Source organism: Panthera onca, chromosome E1 (assembly GCF_046562875.1).
Source record: "Panthera onca isolate mPanOnc1 chromosome E1, mPanOnc1 haplotype 2, whole genome shotgun sequence".
NCBI classification, from domain to species: domain Eukaryota; kingdom Metazoa; phylum Chordata; class Mammalia; order Carnivora; family Felidae; genus Panthera; species Panthera onca.
Window position 1 is genome coordinate 44,808,362 of NC_138352.1, and position 13,911 is coordinate 44,822,272.

General features: G+C 38.7%; 1 protein-coding gene across 7 annotated transcripts in view; it reads left to right on the plus strand.

Annotated features, from left to right (window-relative positions):
- Positions 1–13,911, plus strand: part of TRIM37 (tripartite motif containing 37) — a 145,761-nt gene that overhangs the window by 127,865 nt on the left and 3,985 nt on the right. For 5 of the 7 annotated variants that reach the window (XM_078437364.2, XM_060647748.3, XM_060647743.3 and 2 more), the window contains 3 exons: positions 792–902; positions 2,261–2,339; positions 2,956–3,537. In XM_078437364.2, the coding sequence (XP_078293490.1) occupies positions 792–902; positions 2,261–2,339; positions 2,956–2,974 (209 nt within the window). In that variant the 3' untranslated portion in view covers positions 2,975–3,537. Of the gene's footprint in view, positions 1–791; positions 903–2,260; positions 3,538–13,911 lie in introns of those variants that run through there. The other 2 variants (XM_078437363.2, XM_060647744.3) reach the window with 2 other exon arrangements.

Consider the following 13,911-nt stretch of genomic DNA (forward strand, 5'->3'; position numbering starts at 1 on the left):
AGAATTCTTCTTTTTCTTTTTTCTTGTTTTAAGTTTATTTATTTATTTATTTTGAGACAGAGAAAGGGAAAGCACAAGTAGGGGAGGGGGTAGAGAGAGGAGGAGAGAGAATCCCAAGCAGGCTTCACACTGTCAGCTCAGAGCCCAACAGGGTGCTCAAACTCACAAATTGTGAGATTATGACCTGGACTGAAATCAAGAGTCAGATGCCTAACTGACTAAGCCACCTGGGTGCACTTAGAATATTTCGTTTAAGAGTCAGTTGATGTACGTAAAAACAAAATTGGAGGCCGAAATGGGATAGTAACTCATTTATTGCTAAGAGTTTTTGGAATTTCTTATATACACGCATATGTGTAAGTATAACCGTGTATTTATATAACATTTATATGTTTTAGGCTAGAAACGATTACATCTATATTGAATCAGGATTAAAAGTTTCTATTATCTCTTATGACTCTAGAAAAAACTGTTTGCTTTGGAAAAAATATTCTCAATATAATGAAATTAATACTGGTTTCAAATTACTGCTTGCAGGTACTTTCCACTACTTGTGGAAAGGGCAATTTTAATCTTTGAGAACAAAAATAAAACCACTGCTCTAAATAACTAATGAGAACTGAGGTTTGTGTGGTTACTTTTTTATTTGTTTTGTTTGGTGTCTTCCATTGTCTTGGGATCTAGGGTAAAATTCAGTAGGAATCTCAGTTTAGTGGGCGAGGAGACTTTGTTTTCCTTTCACTAGCAGTGGTTTCATTTCAGAAACATGTTCTCCCCTTCTTTCATGCCAGGAATGAGTAGTGACAGTGATATTGAATGTGACACTGAGAATGAGGAGCAGGAAGAGCACACCAGCATGGGAGGATTTAACGACTCTTTCATGGCACAGCCCCCAGATGAAGGTGCGGCACATGGTCTCATTTCACAGAGATTAATAAAACCATCTCTTCTGCTGCTATTGCTGCTGCTTCTTTTGCTTCTGCTGCTGCTTCTCTGCTGTTTCTGCTTCTTTTTCTTTTTTAATTATTGTCTTTTGTGAAACAATATTCTATGGGGTAAACTAAATGGTGAGTACTGAAAAAATGTGCTAGGTACTGTTTAGTCAGATACCTGCTGGATACTACTTAATGGAACGGGATCTGCAACCTGCTCTAGTGTATAGCCTGTAACCTAAGAATAGCATTTATGTTGTACAGAGCTTTTAAAAACAAAAACAACACTGAGAAGACTCTTCCATAGAGGCAGTCTGTAGCCTACAATACCTAAATATTTTCTATCTGCTCTTTCATAATAAGAAAATGCTTATCAACCCCTGGGGAGGGTTCAGATGTTATTAGATGTTAGTAGCCTAGCTTAATAAGGAAACTTTTTAAAAGATTTTTTTTCTGACTTCTTAGAAATGCATTTAGTTTATGGAAGCATCATTTTTTAAATTTCCTCTTCCTCCCAAAATAGTTTTAGGAATAAAACTCACTGAGATAAAGTCATTGTTAGTATTTTTGTTTTGTTTTAGGAATACCACATAATGATTTGATAGTATGTATGTATTGGGAAATGATTAACACATTAAGTTTAGTTAACATCCATCACCCATTATTAATATTTTATCCAGAGACTTTAATGATCAGTCTTAGCATTCCTCTGCAAGATTTCCTGGAATGGCAACATTGTTAGGCTTATGCCAGTTTTTGGCATTACAATTTTACAGATTTCCCTGAAGTTCTAGTTTTTTTTGTTTTTTGTTTTTTGTTTCCAAAATAGAGCTGAGCAGTTGATGGTTTTTAGGTATTATGACACTGTTAGTAATTTTCTATTTCTGAAAGAAGCAGCTAGATTTTGGGCACGTTATTTTGAGTGCTGATGGGTTTTTTAGTGATATTTGCATGTGCAATTTAATTTGCCTTAAGATACATTTTAATGTTTACAAAGTCAGTCTTCAAAGTATATACATCATCATCATTTCCTGTTCCTTTCTTCAGCTGCTCCCACAGTGTCCCCAGGAGAACAAAGTTAGGCAGTGACTTTCATCTTCTAATTATGGGTATTACACATTTTACTTTTTCTTGTTTTTTTTTTTTTTTTTCCTTTGTGCTTGCTTATACCTGATTCAGATAACAAATTTTCTATGAAGACAGAGGTTTGTCTACAACCCATGAATCTTTGTCACTTAACTAACATGCTTAGGAAGATCACTTAAAGACATGGAAAAGAAAATACTGGTCTTTAAAAACTGTTATCTGCTTTTAATTTTTTATATTAGATACGCATTCCAGTTTTCCTGATGGTGAACAAATAGGCCCTGAAGACCTCAGCTTTAATACTGATGGAAACAGCGGAAGGTAATTTTCAAATCCAGAGAACTGACTTGCAAGCTACCTTGACCCTGAGATTTGCTTTAGTTGGTGCTCAATTTGTCATCGGTCAGATAATCAGATTTGGTCTTATTTTTTTCATCATCTCTACCTGAAATAGTATTTCTGAAACTTTAGAAAGTAGCACAATTGTAGTATATGACATTAGTACACAGGACAAAATTAGCAGTGTGGGAAGAATTTTGTGTAATGTAATGAATTAACAGTGTAGTCCTCAATTAATTTAGTAAATCAGTATATTCCTAAAAGGCAGTTTGTCTCCTGCAGTAGAAAGGTGGTTAACTGCCGGACAGTGTACGTAGAGACCGTGCATGCGCTCAGTAACTTGCTCAGTCTCGGTACCCCTCTATCCTTGGCTAGATTCTCAGTTGTGTTTAAATGACCACTTTATAGTTTGGGTTTTAATCATAGTTTATAGCTTCATTAGTGCCTGTAAATTAGGGAAGAGAAAAATTACTTATGTATAGATTCTGCCCTGTAGATACTTTATGTGAATAAATAAAGCAAAAGTAGACTGAATCTCCTCTTTGGAGTATGTTGGCTGACTAAAAGTTAATTTATTTATCTTTTCTTGTTTGTTCAGGTGTAGACACACTGATTAATGGCATAATCTTTCTATTATATGACTTTTACATACAGAATTTTAAATGAGTTAAGTTCATGTGAATTGGTCATGTTCCATATGAACACATGGAAGATCATTTACAATTATTTCAGTTTTTCCTGCCTTTTATTAAACAGCTGTAGTGCAACAAGTAGTTTACAGCCCTCTTGTCTCTTTTATTTTCATCAGTTGGACATTGTTTTCAGTGTCAATATGTTTAAAGATTCCTACACATTGCACAGTGGTTTACATGAAACTGTGGTATAATGTTTACTTTCATACTTAATTAGCCCAAAATAATTGCCAAACTTTCCATTGTGCTCCTGGATTTGTGTTTGAGTTGCTATAGCATTTGTGAAAAAATACACTGAAAGTTGGTAAGAGACTATTGAAGAAGCATGAATATAATACATGTGAGAGGCACCTCCTCTACTTATATTTTACTTAATGAAGATTGTTTGCTTTTCCATGTCTAATGTCTTGCCAAATTCTGTGATTCATGGTTGGCTTTTGTTCAAAACAGGTCGCACTTTTTGTTAATAAAATGAACTTGAGAAAATATTATGCCTCTGCAATTTATTAAAAGTGGGACAGGAAGTCCCCCACCCTTTTTTTTCCTGTTCACATTGCCTGTGTACAGTTGAGGCTGTTAAGCTCTATAGACTGTTAGTAGTAAATGCATGAGGAAATTAAGACTTACTTATATTTTATACTCTTACACTCTTGGTAATATATATGATTGCTTTTTCTCCTTAAAAGCTAGTTGGAGGGGCGCCTGGGTGGCTCAGTCAGTTAAGCATCTGACTTCAGCTCAGGTCATGATCTCACGGTTCATGAGTTTGAGCCCCACGTCAGGCCCAGTGCTGACAGCTCGGAGCCTGGAGCCTGCTTCAGATTGTGTGTCTCCTTCTCTCTCTCTGCCCCTTCCCCACTCATGCTCTGTCTCTCTCTCTCTCAAAAATAAATAAACATTTAAAAAAATTTTTAAAGTTAGTTGGAAATATTTAAGTACTATATTCATATGAGAAGTAAAAATTTAGCATTCACTTACTAACATGATAGTGTTGGTGTAGTGTCATGTAGTTATTAGGTAGTTTATCATGCAGTGCTCTAAAACATAACTAATACAATCTTTAACACATTTCAGTATCTCTTAGAAATGTTTTTCGGTTTATCACATTTTGTTGACATTTTTTTTTCTTTTTTTTTTTTCAACATTTTTTATTTATTTTTGGGACAGAGAGAGACAGAGCATGAACGGGGGAGGGGCAGAGAGAGAGGGAGACACAGAATCGGAAACAGGCTCCAGGCTCCGAGCCATCAGCCCGGAGCCTGACGCGGGGCTCGAACTCACGGACCGCGAGATCGTGACCTGGCTGAAGTCGGACGCTTAACCGACTGCGCCACCCAGGCGCCCCAATTGTTGACATTTTTTTAATCTGACTTTTTGTTAACCTCTATACTGCATTGTAATAGATGAAGATATAAAGTAACAATTTTACACCTTTAGTGTTGAGGGCAAACCATTGTACGGATTGATTAGATTTTTTTTTTTTTTTAAGTTTATTTATTTTTGAGACAGAGAGAGACAGAGCATGAATGGGGGAGGGTCAGAGAGAGAGGGAGACACAGAATCGGAAGCAGGCTCCAGGCTCTGAGCCATCAGCCCAGAGCCCGACACGGGGCTTGAACTCACGGACCGCGAGATCGTGACCTGAGCCGAAGTCGGACGCTTAACCGACTGAGCCACCCAGGCGCCCCGAGTAGATTTTTTTTTTAATGAGGTTCATTAGTTGGAACCTGCAAACACAAATATGTTTGACTACTTTGAATCTCTCACTGTTAGCAGCTCTTTCTTCACTTTTATTTGATATAGAACTCCGTGTTTTCCTGTGTATCTTTATAATTTTATTTATTTTTAAAATATGGGAAACTACATGTGGTTAAGAACTAAGAGAAGCCTGAGAGTAGACTGCTCATTTGGGAAAATTTACTTGTAAAGCTTCTAGCACACATGATTTAATCATGAGATTCTCTTAGGTCATTAATCTACAGGGTAGCATTTTGAGGTATCTCTCTCTCATTTATTGGGAGGAGGTATACTTTTTTTTTTTTAAGTAGGCTTCATGCCCAGTGCAGAGCCTAAAGTGAGGCTTGAACTCACAACCCTGAGATCAAGACCTGAGCTGAGAACAAAAGCCAGATGTCTAATTTACTGAGCCACCCAGGCGTCTGGATATACTTTTTAAAATCATAGATGTTCTTAACCTTTGCTCTTAATTTTCATGACCTTGCAGTTTTTTTAGTGAGTGGATTCCCTAGAATAACATAGTGATATTTGGATCATGGTACATTTTTGTCTTAAGTATTTTTCTAGCTCTTCTGATGCTTTCAGGCTATGTATAAAAACAATCAGGAGTGCTCTCCTTATTTTGGATAAGTTGAGAGCTGGTTTAGACCATTTTATTTAAAAAAAAATTTTTTTTATATTTTGAGAGAGAGTGCAGGTGCTAGTGGGGGAGGGGCAGAGAGAGGGAGAGAGAGAATCTCAAGCAGAGCCTCACGTGGGGCTCGATCTCACAGACCCAAAGATCATGATCTGAGCTGAAGTTGAGTTAGATGCTCAGCTCACTGAGCCACCCAGGTTCCCCATAATTTTTTTTCTTTTTTTTTTTTCCTTTTTTTAAAAATATGGGGCTTCAACTCACGACCCTGTGATCAAGATCAGAACTGAGATCAAGAGTCAGAGGTGCCTGGGTGGCTCAGTTGGTTAAGTGTCCAATTCTTGATTTCTCCTTAGGTCATGATCTCACAGTTTGCGGGATCAAGCCCTGCATCAGGCTCCACAGCTGGCGGCACAAAGCCTGCACGGGATTTGCTCTCTCCCTATCCCTCTGCCCCTATCCCACTCATGCTGTCTCTTTCTGGAAAAAAAAAAAAAAAAAGAGTCAGGGTGTTTGGGTGGCTCAGTCAGTTAAGCATCCGACTTCAACTCAGGTCATGATCTCGTGGTTTGTGAGTTTGAGCCCCAGGTCAGGCTCTGTGCTGACAGCTCAGAGCCTGGAGCCTGCTTCAGATTCTGCGTTTTCCGTCTCTCTGCCCCTACCCCACTCTCACTGTGTCACTCTCAAAAGTAAACATTGGAAGAGGAAAAAAAGTCAGACATTTAACCCACTGAGCCACACGGGCTACTGAAACCCTTTTAAATTGGTAGGATTTCAGTTTACTTTGATAGCAAGATTATTTTCGGTTGTTACAGCTGTAGGAAAATTGGAAAGTATTTGGTTCTTTACACTTGCACAAAAACTTTGTAGGGAAAATATTTGAGCTTAATTGTTGTATTCTCATGTATTTTAGGAAGCTAACTTATTCCTATATTCTGAGTCCATATTTAAGAATAAAGTCTATCTCTTGAAAAGCAAAAAATGCAAGGTTCTAAAGAAATGATATTGAACCTGCCCTCCTGGTATAAAATTCTCTGTTTTGTAATTAAAGTCGGAAACATGTTGTACCAAAAACCAAGAACTAACTGGTAGGTAACTAAAGGACAGAATGAGTACTCAAAAGCAGTTCCATTATGGTGAAGAAAATGATGCCTATTTTGTTGGGCTCCAGTTCACTTCAAGTAATTTTGTTTGTGAATTATAAAATGGTAAGAAATAGGCAGCATATATAAATTTTCAGTCCATTGAGAAAAATGGGATTCAGTTAACAAGTGTCTGCCATTCTCTCTAGGTAGACAACTACTGTCCTTGAGCCAAATCCCTACGGCTGTTTATTTTTGGAAACAAAGTGGTTTTGGAACATATTAATATCCATTCATTTATAGTTTGTCAGTGACTGCTTTTGCCGTACAAAGGCAGAGCTGAGTACCCGCTAAGGAAACCTGTTGGCTCCAGAGCCTCAAATATTTACTCTCACACCCTTTACAGATAACAATTGCTGGCTTCTGCTCTGTTGATATTAATGGGAACTTCATGGTTTTTTTAGTATAGAACGTTTATGTTTGAAAAAGCATGATTTTTAAGTCAAAAAGGTGAACATTTGATTAGTTTTGTGTTTACTTTTGTGTGGGGTACTGTCCTGTTCTAGAATCATAAGAAGGCTGAAAGGGGCACCTGGGTGGCTCAGTTGGTTTAAACATCTAACTCTTGGTCTTGGCTCCAGTTATGATCTAATGGTTTATGAATCCGAGCCCCACTTCACGCTTTGTGCCGTCAGTGCAGAGTCTGCTTGGGATCCTCTCTCATTCCATTGCTCTTGAAGACCAAACGATTTCAAAGGTGAAGGACCTGTTAGCATTTAGTAGTGCTGGATCTTTTTTTTTTTTTTTTTTTTTTTAATGTTTGTTTATTTTTGAGAGAATACGAGCGGGGGAGGTGCAGAGATGGAGGGAGACACAGAAATGGAAGCAGGCTCCAGCCTCTGAGCTATCAGCATAGAGCCTGACACAGGGCTCGAACTCACCAACCACAAGATCATGACCTGAGCCAAAATCAGACGCTTAACCACCTGAGCCTTCCAGGCACCCCAGTAGTGGGATCTTTGAAAAATATAATTACTTTCCCAAATTCTAGTCATGTTATATAGTAAGTCTGCACTGAATTCCTCAGTGGTGCCAGGAAATCTTCCCTCTTCCTTGGGGTGATATGTCTGCTTTGGCTATGCTAGACTTTAGGTAGCAGTAAGAGGAGGAGAAGGCATAGGAGAAGGTACCAGTTCCTTTTCCCTCTTCGCATTGGTTGTTCATGATCTGGTCTGCAAGAGCAGTCCCCCCCTTTCACTCCCATTCTCCTACATGTAGCTGTCATCACCTGCAGTCTGTGCAAATCATGAGTAGTGGACATAAATTTCCAATGAGTTCCTCTACGGTGCTTCTACTTTCTGGCACTTTGTGTATCTTTTAAGTCTTTTCCTTCCACCATTACCTTGTTTCACTATTTTTTTTTTTTTTTTTAAGTAAACTCTACCACCAACTTGGGGCTTGAACTCATGACCCCAGATCAAGAATCCCTTGCTCTACCATCTGAGCTAGCAAGTGCCCCCAGTATTTAGTATTTTTATTTCGTGTTTCTTTCCTAGAAAATTTCTTCTTAATGAATGTTTTCTCTTAAGCCAAAGGATATAGCAGTTAATGCTTGCAGTGTGCACAGACATGGTTTCTGGACAGCTTTGACCAACTGTGTCATTGAATCCTTAAGTAACCGTTGAGGTAGATGATTTGTGTGTCCTACCCATTTGTCAGAGAAACATGCAGTTTAGGGAGGTTAGGTGATTCTCTGAAGGTTCCACACCACTGGCAAGGATGGAATGAATTGCTGGTCTGGTACTTTTTTTAGTTCTTCACACTTGAACCAAATCCAGCATTTTTATACCTAATAATTTTAAAGCTCCAGATTTTCCTATTTTTTTAACTTTTTATTTTGGGGTAATTTTAGATTTACAAAGAGATACAAAAGTCCTGACAGAGTTCCCATATACCCATCATGCGGCTTTTACTCAGCTTCTGCTTTTGTTAACATCTTCTATAACTGTAGAATAGTAATCAAAACTAGGAAATTAGTCTTGTTTACAGTACTGTTAACTACAGAATTTATTCAGATTTCACCAGTTAATTTATTTTTTAATGTTTATTTTGGGAGAGAAAATGCACACATGTGAGCAGGGAGGTGAAGGGCAGAGATAAAGGGAGAGAGAGAATCCCAAGCGGCTCTGTGCTATCAGCGCAGGGCCCGAAGCAGGGCTCCATCCCACAGACCACGAGATCATGACCATAGCTGGTATCAAGAGTTGGCTGCTTAACTGATTAAGCCGCCCAGACACCCCCCCAGTTATTGTATTAATGTCCTTTTTCTGTTCCAGGATCCAGTCCAGCATCCCACATTGCGTTTAGTTGTCATGTTTCTTTAGTATCCTCTGGTCAGTGACAGTTCTCAAGTCTTTCCAGTTTTTCATGACCTTGATATTTTCCAAGAGGACCAATTATTTTATAGAATGTTCCCTTATTTGGGTTTGTTTGATATTTTCTCATATTTAACTGAGATTAAGCATTATTGGGAAAACTACCACAGATGTGATATGCCCTTCTCATTGCAGTGTATCAGGGGCTATATATAGTGCAGGTATTTATTATTGATGACACTAATCTTGATTAGGTGGTCAAGTTGGTGTTTGCCGGGATTCACACTATTTATTTACAGTTTTTCCCTTTGTAATTACTAAATATTTGAGGCAAATACTCTTTCTGCTTAAACTCTTACTACCTTTAGCACCTACTGGTGGATCTTGCCTACAACAATTATGACTGCAGTGTTCTAATTGTTTTCTATTTCCCTGTTCCTTATGCATTTATTATTAGAATTTTGTAAGGAAAAGTCCCTTCTTTCCCATTTAGCTTTTTATTCGACCACTTATTTGTATCAGTGTGCACTCATGGATATTATTTTATTCTTTATGATCCAATATGTCATTATTTTAAAGTTCAGTTCTAGTTTTGGCTATCGGAAGCTCTTTCAGGTTAGCTTTTGTATCCTTTTGGTATGTTCCTTCCTCCTCCTTTCCCTCTTCTCCCCCCACAAGATGCTCCAGGCTTATCTTGTCTTTCCTCTGCCTCTTTTTATGGACAGTGGTATTTAAAAAGTAAGATTGGGGTGTTAAGGTGTGCGTGTAGTTTCTGGAGTGTCACTGCTTCTAGTCCTTATCAATGGAGAGAATAGGAAACCACCTGTATACTTAGTCATGCGAACGTCTCTACGTCTTTGTATATGTATGTATATGCAAATATGTTTTAAGAAGATAAATCATGAGTCTGTAATTGATGCCTACAACACCAGTCCCAACTCCATAGTGCTCATTATAGCCTCCCCTTTTATTATAGCTTTCTCTAACAGCCTGTCTCTCATTAGCTATAGTATATTTATTTTTTAAATGTTTATTTATTGGTTTTGAGAGAGGGTGTGTGTGTGAGCAGGAGAGGGGCAGAGAGAGAATCCCACGCAGACTCTGCACTGTCAGCACAGAGCCCAATGTGGGGCTTGATCCCACCAATCACAAGATCTCGACCTGAGCTCTGAAATCAAGAATTGGACATTCAACCGACTGAGCCACCCAGGCGGCCCAGCTACACTATATATACTTACTTGTTTAACTGTAATATATAAACCAAGTAGTTTCGGAACTGTTGACCTACCTATACCTTTGTGAGGAACAAGTTTACCAACTGCAGGGCAGTGCTGGTTTACAGTTTTTTGTTTTTAGCCTTCAGTATCCTGTCATTTTCCCAAAGTTATTTAGGTCCTAAGATTCAGAGTTACATTCATTCTTTTCTGCACCATCCTCTTCAGTGTAATTAAATGATTCATTTGTGATAAAGTAAGATTCATCTGTTATAGCCTGCATTTTGTCCTCCCCACATATCCTGGTTGATTTCTAAATTTACACACATTAAAATTTAGTCTTTGTGGTACAGTGCAGTTCTGTGGGTTTTGACAAATACAGAGTTGTGTATCTGGCACCATAATAACTGCATAAAACAGTTCAGTTACCCTCAGAGTTCCCTTGTGTTAAGTAAATCCTTCCCACTGCCCCCCACAACTCCTGGCAACCATGATCCGTTCTCTGTCCTTTTAATTTTCCCTTTACCAGAGTGTCATAGCCTTTCACTTAGCAAAATGCATTGGGTTTCATCCATGTTGTATGAATCAGCACTTCCTTTATTGCTGAGTAGTAGTTCACTGTATGGGCGTACCACTGTTTATTTACCCATTGAAGGACATTTGGGTTATTTCCAGTGATTATGAATCTTATAAACATTTGTGTGTAGATTTTTGTGTGAACATGAGTTTTCATCCTCTAGAGTAATATATGCCTTGGAATGGGATTGCTGGGTGTGTGATAAAGATCTGGCTGGTCTTTGTCTCTGGTTCCTGGGGTGCATACTCCGTGGAATGTCCTGAATGATAGAATTGTCTTTGTTATTTATGGTGGGTCCTGATAGCTTATGCTAATGAGATAATTCAGGATGGGGTCTGGCATGTTAGAAAGACTGATCATGTGATTAGAGGATTGGGGTTCATAGTCACTTGATATCAGCCTGAATAGTTCAGGCTCATTGCCAGTGAGTCTGTCATGCTTACTTTATGAAATCCCAATAAAATCTCTGCATACTGAAGCTCAGATGAGCTTCCCCAGTAGGCAGTACTCTGTATTGTCATCCATAGTTGTTTCGGGAAGATAAAATGCTCTGGTGGGGCGCCTGGGTGGCTCAGTCGGTTGAGCGTCCGACTTCGGCTCAGGTCATGATCTCACAGTTCATGAGTCTGAGCCTTGCGTCGGGCTCTGTGCTGACAGCTCAGAGCCTGGAGCCTGCTTGGGATTCTGTGTCTCCCTCCTTCTCTCTCTGCACCTCCCCTGCTCATGCTCTGTCTCTCTCTGTCTCAAAAATAAATAAAAACATTTAAAAAAAGACTTTTTTAAATGCTTTGGTCACAAGGAAGCTTCACATTGGGACTCTCCTAGACCTGACTGTATGCATCTTTTCTTTTGCCTGGTTTTGATCTTTTGTATAATAAAACTATAAGTATTTCCCTAAGTTCTATGAGTTGTTCTAGCAATTGTCAAACCTGAGGGTCATTCAGGACATTCCAAAGAGTATGTATCCTTGGATACCTACTTTTCCAGAAGTGGCACTGCCATTTTACATTACTAACAGCAACATGTGAGAGTTCTAGTTGGATCTTACAGACACTTGGTACTGTCAGCACTTTTTAATTTTAGCCATTCTAATAAGTGATACTGGTTTTGCTAATATTTTGCTGAGGATTTTTTCATCTATATGCAAGAAGGATATTGTTATGTATAGTTTTCCTGTCTTCATTCTATTTGGTATCAGAGTAATGCTGACCTTAAAAAATTAATCTTTTCTGGAAGAGAATTATAGAATTGGTGTTATTTATTCCTTAAATGTTTGGTAGAATTTACCAGTGAAGGCATCTGGAAGAGATTTGTTTTTCCTAGGTGTGTGTTTCGAGTATTTATCCTGCTATATATTCTGTGAGCTTCCTGGATCTACGATTTGATGTCTGTGATTTAAATTTTTGGAAATTTTCTTGCTATTATTCAGATATTTCTTCTGCCCTATCTTTCTCTTCTCCTTTTAGGATTCCAATTATATGTATATGTTAGACTGATATTGTCCCACAGCTCTTGTATGTTCTCTTCTGGGATTATTTTGTTTTCATTTTTCCTTCACTGTGTGTGTGTGTGTGTGTGTGTGTGTGTGTGTGTGTGTGTGTGTTTCAGTTAGGGTAATTTACGTTGATTTATCTTTAAGTTTACTGATCTCTCCTCAGCACTGTTCAATCCACTGATGAGCCAGTCAAAAGCATTCATCATCTCTATTACAGTACTTTTCATTTCTAGCATTTTTATTTATAGTTTCTCTTTGCTAAAACCACCTATAAGATCTTGCATATGTTGTCCACCATTTCCATAACATATTAACCATAGTTTAAAATTTTTTTAATGTTTATTTATTTTTGAGAGAGCACTCAAGTGGGAGAGGGGCAGAGAGGGAGGCAGACACAGAATCCGAAGCAGGCTCCAGGCTCCGAGCTACCAGCACAGAGCCCAACATGGGGCTTGAATTCATGAGCTGTGAGATCATGACCTGAGCCAATGCTTAGCTGACTGAGCCACCCAGTCACCCCTAGCCTTAATTATTTTAAATTTTCTGTCCCAAAATCTTGGTCCTATCAGTCTGCTTCTTCTTTCCTTTCCTTTTTTATTTTTTAATGTTTGTTTATTTTGAAAGAGTGCAAGGGTAGGGAGTGCAAGAGTAAGAGTGCAGAGAGAGAGAGGGAGAGAGAAAATCCCAAGCAAGCTCCATGCTGCCACTGCAGAGCCTGATGCGGGGCTTGATCCTACAAACCCATGAGATCATGATCTGAGTCAAAATCAAGAGTTGGATGCTTAACCTGCCCGCAGAAGTCAGTGCTTCTTTTTTGTTTTTGTTTCAGAATTGTGTATTTTTTAAATTGATACATAGTCGATACACAGTGTACAACATAGTAATTCAACATCTCCATACATTATGCTGTATGTTCACAAGTGACAGAGCTACCATCTGTCCCCATACAACACTATTACAATACCACCAATTGCATTCCTTACGCTGTACCTTTTATCCCTGTGACTTATTTATTCCATAACTGGAAACCTAGATCTCCCACTCCCCTTCACCGATGGCCATACTACCCTCTTCTCTGGCAACCGTCAGTTCTCTGTATTTATGGGTCTGTTTCTGCTTTCTGTTTTTTAGATTGCACATATAAATGAAATCATACGGTATTTGTTCTCTGGCTTACTTCATTTAACATGATATCCATTGTACATCCATGTTATTGCAGATGGCAAGACTGCAACCCTTTTTATATCTGTGTAGTATTCCTGTGTGTGTGTGTGTGTCACATCTTTTTTATCCAATCATCTGTCAATGGACAGACACTTGGGTTGCTTCCCTGTCTTGGCTATTGTAAATAGTGCTGCAGCAAACAGGAGTGTATGTATCTTCTTGAATTAGTGTTTCATTTCTTTTGGGTAAATACCCAATAGTGGAATTACTGGATCACATGGTAATTCTATTTTACATATTTTTTTTTTAAGTAATCTCTACACCCACTGTGGGGCTTGAACTCATGACCCCAAGATCAAGAGTCACACACTTCTCCCAACTGAGCCAGCCAGGCACCCCAGTAATTCAATTTTTAGTTTTTTCTTAAAGTTTATTTTTCAGAGATCATGCAAGTGTGCGCACATGAGCAGGGAAGGGTGAGACAGAGAGGGAGACAGAGAATCCCATGCAGGCTCCACACGACGCAGAGCCCAGTGCAGGGCTCAAACCCACCGTGAAATCATGACCCGAGCCAAAATCAAGTC